This window comes from Drosophila persimilis, unplaced genomic scaffold (assembly GCF_003286085.1).
Source record: "Drosophila persimilis strain 14011-0111.01,24,50 unplaced genomic scaffold, DperRS2 tig00000000-arrow-pilon, whole genome shotgun sequence".
Taxonomy (NCBI): domain Eukaryota; kingdom Metazoa; phylum Arthropoda; class Insecta; order Diptera; family Drosophilidae; genus Drosophila; species Drosophila persimilis.
Genome location: NW_020825288.1, coordinates 23786119 through 23800034, shown reverse-complemented (window position 1 = coordinate 23800034; position 13916 = coordinate 23786119). Strand labels below are relative to the sequence as shown.

General features: G+C 43.4%; 6 protein-coding genes across 7 annotated transcripts; 4 read left to right on the top strand and 2 right to left on the bottom strand.

Annotated features, from left to right (window-relative positions):
* The first annotated feature begins 448 nt into the window (after positions 1-448).
* LOC6591873 (L-galactose dehydrogenase) lies at positions 449-1810 on the top strand. Its single transcript, XM_026995356.1, has 2 exons — positions 449-1430; positions 1638-1810. Exons 1-2 carry the CDS (start codon positions 469-471, stop codon positions 1696-1698), a joined length of 1023 nt encoding a protein of 340 aa, XP_026851157.1. The 5' UTR covers positions 449-468; the 3' UTR covers positions 1699-1810.
* A 962-nt stretch (positions 1811-2772) lies between these two features.
* On the top strand, positions 2773-4637 carry LOC6591872 (L-galactose dehydrogenase). Its single transcript, XM_026995357.1, has 4 exons — positions 2773-2971; positions 3044-3485; positions 3546-3919; positions 4375-4637. The coding sequence occupies exons 1-4, from the start codon at positions 2826-2828 to the stop codon at positions 4445-4447; spliced, it is 1035 nt and encodes a 344-aa protein (XP_026851158.1). The 5' UTR covers positions 2773-2825; the 3' UTR covers positions 4448-4637.
* A 1200-nt stretch (positions 4638-5837) lies between these two features.
* Positions 5838-7720, top strand: LOC6591871. Of its 2 annotated transcripts, XM_026995358.1 has the most exons (4): positions 5838-6050; positions 6556-6952; positions 7274-7555; positions 7655-7720. In XM_026995358.1, exons 1-3 carry the CDS (start codon positions 5936-5938, stop codon positions 7470-7472), a joined length of 711 nt encoding a protein of 236 aa, XP_026851159.1. In that variant the 5' UTR covers positions 5838-5935; the 3' UTR covers positions 7473-7555; positions 7655-7720. The 2 variants fall into 2 exon arrangements, with proteins under 2 accessions (XP_026851159.1, XP_026851160.1); XM_026995359.1 differs by lacking the exons at positions 7274-7555; positions 7655-7720 and adding an exon at positions 7018-7110.
* Positions 7721-9103: 1383 nt separating this feature from the next.
* On the top strand, positions 9104-10767 carry LOC6591870 (solute carrier family 35 member F6). Its single transcript, XM_002017296.2, has 4 exons — positions 9104-9341; positions 9414-9561; positions 9619-9772; positions 9838-10767. Exons 1-4 carry the CDS (start codon positions 9274-9276, stop codon positions 10611-10613), a joined length of 1146 nt encoding a protein of 381 aa, XP_002017332.1. The 5' UTR covers positions 9104-9273; the 3' UTR covers positions 10614-10767.
* On the bottom strand, positions 10733-11898 carry LOC6591869 (mitochondrial glutamate carrier 1). The gene is made up of 3 exons (XM_002017295.2): positions 11817-11898; positions 11622-11756; positions 10733-11559 (listed from the first exon to the last, which is right to left on the bottom strand). Exons 1-3 carry the CDS (start codon positions 11846-11848, stop codon positions 10779-10781), a joined length of 948 nt encoding a protein of 315 aa, XP_002017331.1. The 5' UTR covers positions 11849-11898; the 3' UTR covers positions 10733-10778.
* A 364-nt stretch (positions 11899-12262) lies between these two features.
* LOC6591868 (mitochondrial glutamate carrier 1) lies at positions 12263-13645 on the bottom strand. Its single transcript, XM_002017294.2, has 5 exons — positions 13610-13645; positions 13415-13549; positions 12863-13348; positions 12658-12798; positions 12263-12597 (listed from the first exon to the last, which is right to left on the bottom strand). Exons 1-5 carry the CDS (start codon positions 13639-13641, stop codon positions 12453-12455), a joined length of 939 nt encoding a protein of 312 aa, XP_002017330.1. The 5' UTR covers positions 13642-13645; the 3' UTR covers positions 12263-12452.
* Positions 13646-13916: the final 271 nt, after the last annotated feature.

Sequence of the window (13916 nt, the reverse complement as noted above, 5' to 3'; positions counted from 1 at the left end):
CGAGAATGCATTTATTTTGGGAATGCACACTGGGTGTAGTGTAGGCTACAAGGGCTGTTTTGTGTTTGTAGGACTCAGGATTCACTGCCATCATCATGAACTCGAAGATAACAGTGCCTTATATTCGTTCTATGATGTTAGAAGCAAGAACTATGCTCGTACTGTTCCATCATTCGAAAGAGAGTTCGTAGATAACAGAACCCCAACTGCTCTGCTCCTACAATGCAAAAATACTACCCCAAAAAGAGCACAAAACATTGTAAGAGAACCTCCCAAAGAGAGCCCAATGCAAGAGAGAGTGTAAACAGTTTAAGATTGCGGTTTCGGAGCGCACACACTTAAAGAACTTACATCTATGTACATACTTCTCATTTCTTATCGCTACTGAAAAGGTGGTCCAAGCCCTATAAAAGCCCTTACCAGTCTACGTACCGTACCCATTTCAACTTAAGCATCCACAAAGTAAAGATGCCAGGAGGACTGCCAGCCACCTTTGTCAAGGGCTTCCATAATGAGGAGCTGGTGCGACGCATGGAGTACCGGGAGCTGGGCAGCACAGGACTTCGAGTGTCCAAGATTGCACTGGGTGGTGCCACCCTTTCCTCCATTTTCTACAACGATTTTCAACGAGAAGAGGGCATCAAGACGGTGCATGAGGCCATCAAATCGGGCATCAACTACATTGACACGGCTCCATTCTATGGCAATTCGGAGGAGCTGCTCGGCCAGGCCCTGAAGGATGTGCCCCGGGAGGCCTACTACATAGCCACTAAGGTGGCTCGCTATGAGCTTGATCCTAAGAAAATGTTCGACTATACTGCAGCCAAGGCGAGGGAGAGTGTGAAGCGTAGCCTGGATCTACTTGGCCTGGAACAGGTGGACGTTCTTCAGGTGCACGATGTGGATGCCGCCCCCAGCTTAGACATGGTTCTTAATGAGACTATCCCCGTTCTGGAGGAGTATGTGAAGGCGGGCAAGGCTCGATTCATTGGGATCACCGCCTACGATGTGGACGTGCTCAAGGAGTGCGCCGAGCGTGGCAAGGGTCGCATCCAGGTGGTCCTCAATTATGCGCGATATACACTGTTAGACAACACCCTGCTGCGCCATATGAAAACCTTTAAGGAGCTCAAGGTGGGCGTCATCTGTGCCGCTGCCCACTCGCTGGGGCTACTCACCAATGCTGGACCCCCAGCCATACATCCCGGTAGTCCGGAGCTTCAGGCTCTGGGTCGGCGGGCAGCAGAGATCTGCAAGCAGCGGGACGTGGAGCTGGGCAAGTTGGCCATGTACTACACCATGCAACTGGACGGAGCAGCCACCTTCCTCATCGGCATCCCCAATCGACGCTTGCTGCAGGTTAATCTGGACGCGATCTTCGACGGCCTTACCTCGCACGAGCAGGAAGTGCTGCAGTATCTGCGCGAAAAGTAAGTAGGAATTGTGCAAGTCGGATTTGGTGTTAGCAATTGCATCACGGGTACCAGCACTGGCACTGCCACTGCCACTGGAACCGGGTCGAACTTGGCCTCAGCCCCCAAAACAGGTTCCCCCAATCCAATCCAGTCCAATCCAATCCAATCCCCAATCACCAATCACCATTTAAACATGTATTTCTTTCTCTGTCTTTGTTTCAGTGTTTTGACCAAATCGTATAGTTGGGGCTCCACTTTATCCACTGTGGACAAGTTCCAATGAGTAGAGATCAAAGCTGAAGAAACGCTGAAGAAGACTGCAAAAAATCGATCTTTACCATATATTGTAAATGAATTAATACAGATAAAATAAAGTAATTATTGAAGGAAAAATACTTATCATTTTGTTTGAAATCCTTTCACTTCCAATTAACAAACCACTGAAGACCAGGACTCATATACATTTTCGTTGGTAATCGTTTCATTTCCAATGTTTACTTAGCTTAATTGGAAAAATTCGCCATTATTTCAAAGATAAGCTCAGGTTCATCCACAGATCAATTGTAGTTACCTGGTACATCAAACAATATTTATATACAAGAGTAGGTTTAAAAGTGTTTTATATTTTCTTGATTAAATTATTTATACGTATGTACATGCTCGAATGTCTTTATGCCTGTATATTAAAAGCGTAGCCGGCTTAATTGACTTCTCAAATTGCATGATTTTTGCACCCAGAGAGTGCAAAGAAGGGAATAGCGCGAGAGTATCCATAAACGGAAAAAGCAGAGGCTGGAAGAGAACAACGTTAAACAAACCTGAATAAGTCATAAGTTCTAAGAGTAATTGAAAAAACTTGGATGCTTCGTTCGCATTTTGCTAACAGCATCAGCAGCATCAGATGTATGAGAATATGGATACATCTTCAATCCAACATACTTTTTTGAATTCAACATTTTTTATAAAAGCTGAGGTAAAACACCACACCTTTAAGAGCGCTGCTGGAAACGCCCCACCTTTATATGAAAATATTCCTTGGGAAGGTACAACTTTGATCAATTCTTCTCTCTATTCTAAACTCTCGCTCTCTCTCTCTCTCTCCCTTGCACTCTTGCAGCTTTTTTCAGCAGCTTTGAGCACAGCGCAGGTGCTCTCTCTCCCATACTATAATCTTTCGTATCAAACTCGAATCCGCTTCGCTTCTGTTCGCAAACACTCGGTCATATCAGTACATAATCGCAAATGTATATGTACATATGAATGTATTTGTTTGTTTAAGTGCACTTCAGCTCTGTTCTCTTTATCGGTTTTGGCAAATATAAACTGAATATACGGAAATTTGTTGTCAGTATTCCTCTGGATGGGGTAAGAATTTCATCACAGTGTGACATAGATTGGACGCGACTCAAAATGTCTGGAACATTGCCGGCTACCTATGTGAAGGGTTTCCACGATGAGGAGAAGGTGCGGCGCATGGAATACCGCAAGCTCGGAAAAACAGGTCTAGAAGTATCGAAGATTTCATTCGGTGGCGGTGCGCTGTGTGCCAACTATGGGTAAGAGATATATTTTTAATCGATCTCTTATGCGGAACTCTTAAAATACGACATGTTCTCTTTCTGCTTCAGGTTTGATCTTGAAGAGGGCATCAAAACAGTGCAGGATGCCTTGAAATCGGGCATCAATTATATTGATACTGCTCCATGGTATGGACAAGGACGGTCCGAAGAGGTGCTCGGCCAGGCCTTAAAGGATGTGCCTCGGGAGTCCTATTATATAGCCACTAAAGTGGCTCGCTATGAGCTTGATCCCAACAAAATGTTCGACTTCAGTGCCAAGAAGACTCGCGAAAGTGTGGAAAAGAGCCTAAAGCTTTTGGGCCTGCAATATGTGGATGTCATCCAAATCCATGATATTGAATTTGCTGAGAATTTGGATATTGTTCTCAATGAAACATTGCCCACCTTGGAGGCGCTGGTCAAGGAGGGAAAGGCCAAGTATATTGGCGTCTCTGCTTATCCCATTTCTGTGCTCAAGGAGTGTCTATCCCGAGCACCAGGAAGGTTCGATGTACGTAACGCAATGGAGGATTTGTCCCTGACTTACCAAACTTTTATAAACTGCTTTCAGACGGTGCTGACATATTGCAGGTACACTCTAACCGATGACACGCTTCTTGAATACCTGGATTTCTTCAAGTCACAGAATCTTGGCGTAATATCTGCTGCTGCCCATGGCTTGGGCCTACTCACAAATGCTGGTCCGCCGCCGTGGCATCCAGCCACCGATGAACAAAAGGCTCTGGGCCGCAAGGCAGCAGCTGTATGCTTGCAGCGCGGTGTGGAGCTGGGAAAACTGGCCCTCTACTACTCCATGAAACTGGGGGAAGTGAGCACCTTCCTCACTGGCATGCAAACGCGGCAGTTGCTCCAGATCAATCTGGCGGCTTTCGAACAGGGCCTCACCGAAAAGGAGCAGGAAGTGCTGTTGTATCTGAGCAAAAAGTGAGTGTCCGACTCGGAAGTTGGCCAAAAACCAGACAAAGACAGAGCTAAAAATTGTGCAACTCGGATACAATGTTAGGATTACATCATTCCCCCGCTTCCATGGGGTTGACCAGGCCAGACCCGTCCCAGACCAAGTGCATGGCGTCCATATGTGCATGATCATTGTCAATCTTGGCCATCGGTGCAGTAGGCACCGGGAAATCTCTTCCCATCCCACAAACAATCCCCAATCATTTCTATCCACTTCCGACTGCGCCTATGGAACTTGTTACTCTTCCTTTCTCTCTCTTAATCTTTATCTTTCTCTCTTACGCCCGCTTCGTGCTCCATGGGAATTATGATTATGAGCAGTAATTTTTGCATGTTCCCACTTTAACTGTTGGACAACTTTCCATGTCCCTCTCCACTCAGTCATTATGTAAATCTCTTAATATTTCTTCTTTCATTTTCAGTGTTTTGACCAAATCTTTCAATTGGGAGGGAATCGAGCTGGAGCGTTATTGGGCCGCGATAAAGAACAAGTAATTCCAGAGGATTACCAAGAAGAACCACAAATTTAAGAGAGCATCTTTTGTTATCTGTTTTATTGGAAAGTTTTTGAATGGTTTACAGCTCCAGATAACCTTTAACAATGGTTTTATTTGCCCTAGAATTGAACTTGACATAAATGAATAAACAAAAATCACTTTCAATAAATGATAACTACATATACTAAGGCCTAAGAAACTATCAAAACCAATAACTGATACGGGAAAAGTACTTGAAAGGTTGATAGTAATAAATTGGAAAATTAAGGTAGTGGCCCGAGGAGAATGTATCTGGAACTTACTCGAAATATGGAAAATACAATGCTCGTATAGTCTGCCACAAACATATCGTTCGTAAAGCATCATAACAACTCAATTATATTTCGCTTTCGGAGAAAATCCACTTTACCAAAGGGTATTATCTGGTTAGATTTTCGTGTGGCGCAGAAGGAGGCTGTATGTTCATCGGAAGTACTAGAGTAAGGGTCTCTGGATAGAACCATCCCATTCGCGTATATTTCTCTTGAGTGAACTATCTTTTCGCACAGTTTCAATGGCCTCTGGAACTGAAAGAGTATATTAACTTCGGCGCAACAAAATGTTATATCTTTTATGAATTTTTTTGCCCAATATTGAAAATCCACTTCCACCTTTCGCTCTCCATGGCGAAAATCCATCCAGCTCTTCCAGCCGGACCAAATCACCAACTAATTACACTTTAATTAACGCAGTAAACGTAAAACAAAAGATGTAAATACGAGTACAAATAAAAGCAGAAACCACAAGGAAAGGCAAGACGGCAACTCAAATTATTTAGCTCGTTGCATGAAGGAGAACCGAGTCGCACCAAGTCGAACCGAACTGAAGCGATGCGAGGCGAGGCGGAAAACGGGGAAGTTTAATAACATTTTGAATAATGAACGAGGAGCCACAAAAAAAGCAAGAGTCGAGTGCTGTGGTAAAAATGCGATGCGAATGCACACAGCAGTAATGCAATCCACATGCCACACGAAAAGCGGAAATGTCTCTGGAGCGATGCCGCATTTTGTTTTCCTTAAACTGCCGCTTTAAATAATTTTTATTTTACTTTTCCATCCAACCCACCATGGCGCAATCCAATAAATTTTCGTCCTATCAAAACTGCACAACACAACACTTTTTTGTTTTGCAAGTACTGGCCAAACGAGATGGTTTATAAAAACAGATTCGTCAGCTTTGAAAGAGTCCAAAAGCTATCTCGTTTAGTCAGTGCTTAACGCTCAGCTGTTGGCCAGGTTCTCTCTCATTTCACTCTCTTTCGCCTTTCTCAAGCGCTCTCCCGTGTTGTGCGGTGTGGGCTGGCCGGATCTTTTGAGCTGCGCTTATATGCGCTGCGCCGTCGCAGAAGAAGCGGTACTTTCGGTTCGAGCCTCCAGCCACTGAGACGTGTCCGCGCCGCGTTAACGTTACTACACAAACATTTTTTAAAATAATATTCAAGTGCAATATGCCGCCATTACAGAATAAAATATTGCTTTTGTTCGCCTGCAATATATTGCTGGCTGTCTACGTGTCCGGCGGCAGTAACAATAAGCAGCAACAACATCAGCAGCAGAATCAAGGTAGGGCTGAGAAGGGACTGGCTGATTCATGTTGGGTGGAGAAATTGTCAATGCCATAGTCAAGTTCTTCTGCGGGCTGTTCTAGCCAGACCAAAATAAACAGAAACCGGTTGCGGAAGAGTAAGAAGCAGCTCAGAAAATGCCGGCCAGACAGAAGACGAGTGAACTTCAACGCTTCGATGCGGTTCGTTGGGGAAGACTTATGGGGAAGTAACGGTTATGTGTGGAAATAAACCATTGTGTTTTGGGGAAAGAAAGAAAATGGAAAGTTTCCTTTAGAAAACTTCTTTTAAATAAGATTAAAATCATTTGAAGGCTTTGTATAGAAAACTACAAAGCAAGTCGCCAAAAATTGTTTAAAAACTGAATAAAGTAATGGATAAAACTCGTGTCTCAAATCGATAAGAAAATGGAACTTAAACCTCAGTTACTTTACAAGGATGAGCCACCATCCCAAAAAAGATATATGTATATACGACATGTTAAATTGTTGAACTTATTGCAGAAATCTGGGAACAAGACCTTTCGGACACCTTTAAAATCGAGGGCAGCGATCAGGGCATTCAAAAGGTCAACTTGAAGTGCGGTTCCAACTCCATGAATGTTATGCTGGAGACGGAAAAGCCCTTCACGGGTGTGATGTACACGCGTGGCAGCTTCTACAAGCAGACGGCCCCGTGTTTCATGAAGCCCACAGCCAACCAGGGTGCCCGATCACTGGAGATGAACTTCCAGCTGGACCAGTGCCAGACCCTGAAGGATGGTGATCTCTACACGAACATAGTGGTGATTCAGAACGACCCAGAGCTGATAACACCCGGGGATTCGGCCTTCTCGCTGGAGTGCGACTTCCGTCAGCCGCGCAGCCTCGATGTGGAGGCCAGCATGCAGGCCAGGGATAGGTAAGGAAGCGGGATGGTATAATCCTTTTGTGAAGTTGTGATGTCATTATCTGAACTTGCAATAGAAACCCACAAAAATTGCGTGGAGCACGCGGTGGCCCCCGCCAGCGTCAATAGAACTTTCTACTCACGAACTCCACTCTAAGTTCTATACTTCTTCTTCAACTGCAATTGTTTCCAAATAGCTGTACATAAGGTACAAATCGAGAGTACCCTCAATTCGTATGCACCCCCAAACTAACACCAAAAGCGTAGCGGCTTACTAACCCTTAAAACAATGAAACACAGGAAAAACCAAAAACCATACAATACAATCCACAGGGTGGCCACAGGCTCCAAAATTACACTCACTAGTCCCGATCCCGCGGCACCCACGGAACATCTACACAACTCGGTGGTTAGCAACAGCGATTCGGTTGAGTACATTCCAAAGTTTAGCAGACCAAATAGAACCATACACCTGGGCTCCGTCGAGGAGGTGGCGCTGCCATCCCCGGAGCACGCCAGGGACGAGCTATAAAGAACACTAAAAATCCTCCTCCACACAGCATGACACAAATCGAAAACACAATCACAACACTTGAAACACACTCTTAAATACAGGTGAGAGACGAGGACACGCTTTTTGTTTCTATTTGAGTTGTTTTTAACGTTGCAAAATTGTTGTATTTTTTTTTTACTGACTCTTTTCCGAATTCACAGGAAAATCGCACAGAACTCGACGCACACGTAAACAGAGAAGCCGGCGAACAGCAGATGCACTAACACCACTTCATTTAAATGGTTTTTCATATCCTGTGATATTTTTAAAGTTTGATTTTAATAAAACTTCAAGCAAATTTCCTAAAATTCGCGCTGTTCTTTTTAAATAACTCGCCAACTCTCTCTCGAGCAACTTGGAGGTATTCATTTGCGGTATTATTAATACTTTTCGGTATTTTTCAGGTCCAAATTGATGAGTTTTTTTTTATATTTTATATTCGAGAACATAGGGTAACGGGAGTACTTTTCTTGTAGAAAATGTATTCATCAATGGCATAAAACTCAACGGAATATCAAAATTGAGGAATTGGAACGATTAGTACTTAAATTTTATTTGTTTGACCATTTTCGCTAAAACCGTGTTGTACGCAACATCCAATAAAAGCCAGTATTTAAAATAAGCCAGTTAAGTAGAAAAATTATTCATGAATCGTATAAAATTATGTGGGCATGGCTAAATGTTCTATATAGCTCGCAATATTCCACGGAAGATCAAAAACGAGGAATATGAATAATTCGTCGGTATATTTTGAAAATGAGACCGTATATTTCGGTATTTATTCGAATCGGGTATGAATCGGTAATAACCGGTTCACAACAATGATTAACGGCAACACTAGTTCTCATACCCTAGCGAAAAAGATGTTATAGAATTGAGAAAATGTTTGTCATCCAAGGCTCCGTAGGTATCAGTATCGAGATAAATATACACAAGATACTTATAATACACATGAATATGTCTAAAACATATCAATTTGAGAAAAGGTCTTTATAAATTACGTTTTATCTTCATATAATATTAACGAAATAGGGTATAAAAATGCCTATACACGCATCATGTCTTCAAATACCAGCAACACTGCGACTGTGTTTTTGTTGAACTATTTTGTTTTAGCCAAAATACAATAAAAGCAAGGACTAAAAACTAGCCAATCTTGAAGAACTAAGGGTTTTAGTTAGCCAGAATTATTCAAGGGAATATAAAAATTGAACAATATGAACGACTGTCCTCTTTCGCATTTTGTGCTAAAACCTTTTTTTGTTTGACCATTTTCGCTAAAACCTTCTTTTAGACAAGATCCAATAAAAGCAAGTATTTAAAATAAGCCAGTAAAGTAGAAAATTGATTCATTAATCGGATACAACTATGTGGGCAAGGCTGAAGGTTCTATCAAACTTGTAATATTCGACGGAATATCAAAAACGAGCAATATGTATGCTGGAACTTGAATAATTCGTCAGTATTTTTACGGTATATTTTAAAAATGAGGCCGTATATTACGGAGGGTCGGACAGTATGTTTGTAAGCGATCCAAAATACAATAAAATTTAAATAATTTAGTTTAAATCATTTAAAAAACTCAATAATTTACCAATAAATCAATAAATAAAGCTTTCGACAGTGGCTAAGAAGATTTTCGCTTCGTTTTGATAAACTTGGGAAGGGCATGCCGCAGTCTGTCTATCTATTGCGCATCCAACAAAGAACGTCAATAATTTTAAATTGAATTAAAGAAAGGCTGCAGTTTTGCACATACATATGTATTTTGTTCTCTAAAATGGATCATCGTGTGTTCCTTTCGCTGGTCTTTGTGCTCAGCGGCACTTTTAATGTTTTGGTGGTGAAGTAAGTAGAAAACTAAAAAATATATTATATATTATGTATGTACATATGTAAGTGCATCTGTAAATCTTTCAGGTGGGCTAACCAGCAGCAGGTGATTGGTAGCGATGGCAAGCTACATGGCTTCCAGCACCCTGTTGTCTTCACGATGCTTATGTTCCTGGGCGAATTCCTTTGCTTTATTGCCTTCAAAGTGGGACGTTTGGTGGCCCATCGTCGAGGGGTAAAGTGCTGTAGGGCCCCATTTGAGATGGAGTATTAAACATAGACTATTTTCCAGCCTGGCGCCGAAATGGACAGTATCCTGACCCAAGGTAGCACCGAATTCCATCCCCTGAGCATGCTTCTGCCCACTTTGCTGGATGTGATGGCTTCCATATTGCTGTTCACCGGCTTGTACTTGACTTACGCCACCAGCTTCCAGATGATAAGAGGTTCGTTTATCAGCTGCTGCTATTGCTTATCACGATTTACATTGTGCCTCCTTCCTTCTCCTCAGGCGCCGCCCTCATCTTTGTGGGTATCTTCAGCACAATGTACTTGAATAATACGCTGAGCACACGGCACTGGCTGGCTATTTTCACTATGGCTTGTGGCATCATTGACATCATATCCTTGGATGTGCAACGGGTGGACTACGATCGGTTTACGCTGCCGCATACGGACCACAAATCAATCTTGGCTGGCGATATGCTCATCATTATAGCCGAAATCCTGCACGGTTTACAGTATGTCTATGAGGAAAAGCAGCTGAAGATCTTGAATGTGGCTCCGCTGCAGGCCGCTGGCTGGCAAGGTATCTTTGGCATGGCCATCACTTCGATACTAGCCATCTGTATGCACTTTGTGCCCAGTGTAATGCCATTCAACGAGAGCTCGCGTGCTGTTTTCGATGATTGGAGCGATCTGTGGACGGGAATAGAGGGTAATGCAGCCTTAATCCTGGCCCTGATTGGATTTACCTTGTCCTGTGCCGTCTACAACTTCATTGGACTGTTCATTGTGATGTACTCGTCGAGCGCAAACCGACTCCTTGCCGACTGTCTGCGGGTGTATTTTATCTTTGTGTTTGTCATTGTCATGGAATGGGAATACTTCAACCTAATCACGATTATGGGTTTTATCATTATGCAAATGGGCATTATTATGTACCGTCAGGCCATATTCGTGGATTGGTACCGTGCAGCTCTGGCCCGCTGGCAACGCAGCCGCTATGTGGATCTGAGTGCCGATGTAGCGGCCGCACCCAACAGCAGGCCAGCAGATGTCATCTAAGGAAACAGCAGAAGGAAGGACAGTCGATTGTGATATGAGAGGTTGGGGCTCTCGGAGCCCAGGGCTGATTCATCAAAATTACTTATCAATTGTAAACGTTTAAAAAGTAGATTATAAAATACACAAATACACATCAAATTTATTCATACACTGACTACACTGCAACTAAACACTCTTCTTCCTTTCGATACCCAGAATCATCTCGCCCACGCCGGTAAAGTACACCATCTGGGCAATGCCAAACATCGGGGCAAGGACCATAATACGGCACAAACCGCCCTTGAAGAAGGCCAAGGGTCCCTCATACTTCATAGTCTTGGTCAAACAGTCAAAGAAGCCGTCAAACTCCTTCTCGCCTTCGATCTTCTTGATAGCCTGCAGGCGGGTTTTGATCACGTCGAAAGGCGTGACCAGAAGAGCAGAAAACATCCCAGCAGACAGACCGGCGAACAAAGACCAATAGAAGACCGCTTCACCAGAATTATCTGCCTTGCGGGGCCCAGCATCATTGATGGAAGCCATCATTGGAAAGTAGACCACCGAAAAAACTACATCCCGCACTCCAGTGGCTTTCACACCCTTGTACAGACCAAAGATGCCATGCTCTTTGACCAGCGTTTTGGCCACATCCAGCGCTGTTGTTTTTTGCACTTCCCTACCGGCGGCACGTTCTGCGCTAGCAATGCGTCCAGCATCTTGCATCTGGATCTTGAGCAGCTCCATGGGCGTTGTCACAATGATCTGAAACAGCCCAGCCAAGCCACCGGCTATTCCCGCCATATGCAACGGCAGCTTACCCTCGGGCGTGGCCAAGTGGAACCGAAAATAATCATTGGCCGCCAACTTGATGGCTTTTTCAGGCGTAACCAATAATATATTGACTGCAGACCCCCTGTACATGCCAAAGAATCCATCTTGTTTGATGGTCTTGCGAAAGCAATCAATGCTGCATTGAAGATATAATCATTGAGCATTGATTTAAGTGTAGAGCCAATTTAGCCCACTTACATGCTACTGTACATCTTCTCGCCATTAGGTCCTATTTGTTGATTCTGCAATCGAGTCTTGACCAAATCCATGGGGAACACACAGGTGACTCCAATGATGCCTGCGATTCCGCCATTGATGATCTTTGGAAGTACACTGGGGGTGCAATGCGGGGTTAGCGTAGTACCATTAGAGGGTACGCCACCATTGACTTACTTAAAAGAGGCCGCCTTCTTTTGATCCGCCATTAAAACTAGAAATTTCACTTACAAAAAAAAAAAAATACTACAAAACAAAAAAACGAAAAAAGTTGATAGAACTTAACAGTGAGAGAACTAAAGTACTTCTAAATTTGGTATAAATGTGGAGATATATATTTCATTTGTTGTTCATGTCAGACAATTTTTATAAAGTATATTGTATTGTGAACAGTGTTTGCTCTAGAATCATGTTCTTTAGCACTACTAAAAGTTACACTTTGGCCTAGCAGCAAAAGAAAGCGTAAGGTTACTGACTATCTGTGCATGGCTCAAAAATAGAGAGTGATATAGAGAGACAGCCAAAACACAACAATTATAAATTAATCTAAAACAAACGAACTAGAAAACAAACATTATACATAATAATAGAGCTCTGATTCCACTTTATCTTATTGTCATAGAAGCATAGGTTCACTGCCAAAGGCCTGTACACATGATTTTTGGACTGACCGCTGACATTATGAGACTTTTCAATTACATTCTTGGACAGCTTCAAGAATAACATTTCAACACAAATACACCTTCAACATTCAGAGTGTAAACATGCAATTTGTTGTCTTATCGATTAGATTTATCCGAAGGGAGGTCTCCTTTATTTCTTTTCCATGCCCAACAGTGCCTCAGCCACGCCCAGATAGTAAACTGTCTGAGCAATGCCGAACAATGGAGCAATCACAATCATACGGCACAGGCCGCCCTTGAAGAATGCCGTGGGTCCCTCATGCTTCAGCGTCTTACTGAACATAAAGAGAGAGATTGTACGAATAATGAGAGGTGATTAACCAAACAGCACTCACGTGATGCAATCCGATATGCCTTCGAACTCCTTCTCGCCATCGGCCTTCTTAATCGCCTGAAGGCGTGTTTTTACCACATCGAAGGGATTGACGGCCAAAGCAGCAGTAGAACCCGCCGCCAAGCCAGCCAGGAAGGAACACCTTTATAGAAAAGAATACAGTGAAACAACATCTTAAAAGTGAACAGTGCAATCTGAATTCTCACCAGAAGACAGCCTCGCCCGAGCCATCCTTGCGCCTCGGGCCGAGATCGTTGAGCGTGGCAAACAACGGGAAGTAGATGACCGAGAATGTCACATCTCGCAGTCCCGTGGCACCGATGCCCTTGTAGAGGCCAAATATTCCCTTCTCTTTTACCAGCTGTGAGGCCAGCTGGGTGGCCGACACCTTTTCTACCGTCTTACCCGCCAGTTTGGCGGCCGCTGCCACTCGTCCCGCGTCCTGCATCTGGATCTTGAGCAGCTCCATGGGGGTGGTGACAACGATCTGGAATGCTCCGGCCAGACCTCCCGCTACCATCTGACTGCTGATGGGAAGCTTGCCATCCTTAGTGGTCAATTTATGACGGAAATAATCGTTGGCCGCCAGCTTGATAGCCTTCTCAGGGGTAATCAATAGGATGTTCACTCCCGACCCGCGATACATACCAAAGTAGCCCTCGGCGGCGTATGTCTTGCGGAAGCAATCGAACCTAGCGTGGATTGAACATTGAGTAGATCAGCTCTATGGGAATTTCATATATAGCAGGTATACTCACATGCTCTTGTACATTCGTTCGCCATTTGGACCGACCTGCTGGTTCTGCAGCCGCGTCTTGACCAAATCCAATGGAAACACACATGTCACACCAATGATGCCAGCGATCCCGCCATTGATGATCTTTGGAAGTATACTGGGGGTGCAATGAGGGGTTAGCGTGGTACCATTAGAGGGTACACCTCCACTGACTTACTGAAAAGATGCCGGCTTCTTTTGATCCGCCATTAAAACTATAAATTTTACTTACAAAAAAAACAAACATAATACAAAACAAACAAATTTCAAGAACTGAACACAGTGAGTGAACAAAATTACTTCTAAATTTGGTACATATGTATAGATATATATATTTCGTTTGTTGGTCATGTCTGACAATTTTTTATAAAGTACATATATTGTATAGTGAACAGTTTTTGCTCTAGAGTCATGTTCTTTAACACTACTAAAAGTTACACTTTGGCCTAGAAGCAAAAGAAAAATGCATTTGTAATACAATTGTA

Excerpts from the sequence above, each read along its gene's own strand:
- LOC6591873 (XM_026995356.1), top strand. The coding sequence starts at position 469 with ATGCCAGGAGGACTGCCAGCCACCTTTGTCAAGGGCTTCCATAATGAG. Across the intron at positions 1,431-1,637 it reads CTGCAGTATCTGCGCGAAAA|TGTTTTGACCAAATCGTATA; the intron begins GTAAGTAGGAAT and ends TCTTTGTTTCAG.
- LOC6591872 (XM_026995357.1), top strand. The coding sequence starts at position 2,826 with ATGTCTGGAACATTGCCGGCTACCTATGTGAAGGGTTTCCACGATGAG. Across the intron at positions 2,972-3,043 it reads GCGCTGTGTGCCAACTATGG|GTTTGATCTTGAAGAGGGCA; the intron begins GTAAGAGATATA and ends TTTCTGCTTCAG. Across the intron at positions 3,920-4,374 it reads CTGTTGTATCTGAGCAAAAA|TGTTTTGACCAAATCTTTCA; the intron begins GTGAGTGTCCGA and ends TTTCATTTTCAG.
- LOC6591871 (XM_026995358.1), top strand. The coding sequence starts at position 5,936 with ATGCCGCCATTACAGAATAAAATATTGCTTTTGTTCGCCTGCAATATA. Across the intron at positions 6,051-6,555 it reads ACATCAGCAGCAGAATCAAG|AAATCTGGGAACAAGACCTT; the intron begins GTAGGGCTGAGA and ends AACTTATTGCAG. Across the intron at positions 6,953-7,273 it reads AGCATGCAGGCCAGGGATAG|GGTGGCCACAGGCTCCAAAA; the intron begins GTAAGGAAGCGG and ends TACAATCCACAG.
- LOC6591870 (XM_002017296.2), top strand. The coding sequence starts at position 9,274 with ATGGATCATCGTGTGTTCCTTTCGCTGGTCTTTGTGCTCAGCGGCACT. Across the intron at positions 9,342-9,413 it reads TTTAATGTTTTGGTGGTGAA|GTGGGCTAACCAGCAGCAGG; the intron begins GTAAGTAGAAAA and ends TAAATCTTTCAG. Across the intron at positions 9,562-9,618 it reads TGGTGGCCCATCGTCGAGGG|CCTGGCGCCGAAATGGACAG; the intron begins GTAAAGTGCTGT and ends ACTATTTTCCAG.
- LOC6591869 (XM_002017295.2), bottom strand. The coding sequence starts at position 11,848 with ATGGCGGATCAAAAGAAGGCGGCCTCTTTTAA. Across the intron at positions 11,757-11,816 it reads AAGAAGGCGGCCTCTTTTAA|TGTACTTCCAAAGATCATCA; the intron begins GTAAGTCAATGG and ends TTGCACCCCCAG. Across the intron at positions 11,560-11,621 it reads GAGAAGATGTACAGTAGCAT|CATTGATTGCTTTCGCAAGA; the intron begins GTAAGTGGGCTA and ends TCTTCAATGCAG.
- LOC6591868 (XM_002017294.2), bottom strand. The coding sequence starts at position 13,641 with ATGGCGGATCAAAAGAAGCCGGCATCTTTTCA. Across the intron at positions 13,349-13,414 it reads GAACGAATGTACAAGAGCAT|GTTCGATTGCTTCCGCAAGA; the intron begins GTGAGTATACCT and ends AATCCACGCTAG. Across the intron at positions 12,799-12,862 it reads TCGGGCGAGGCTGTCTTCTG|GTGTTCCTTCCTGGCTGGCT; the intron begins GTGAGAATTCAG and ends TTTTCTATAAAG.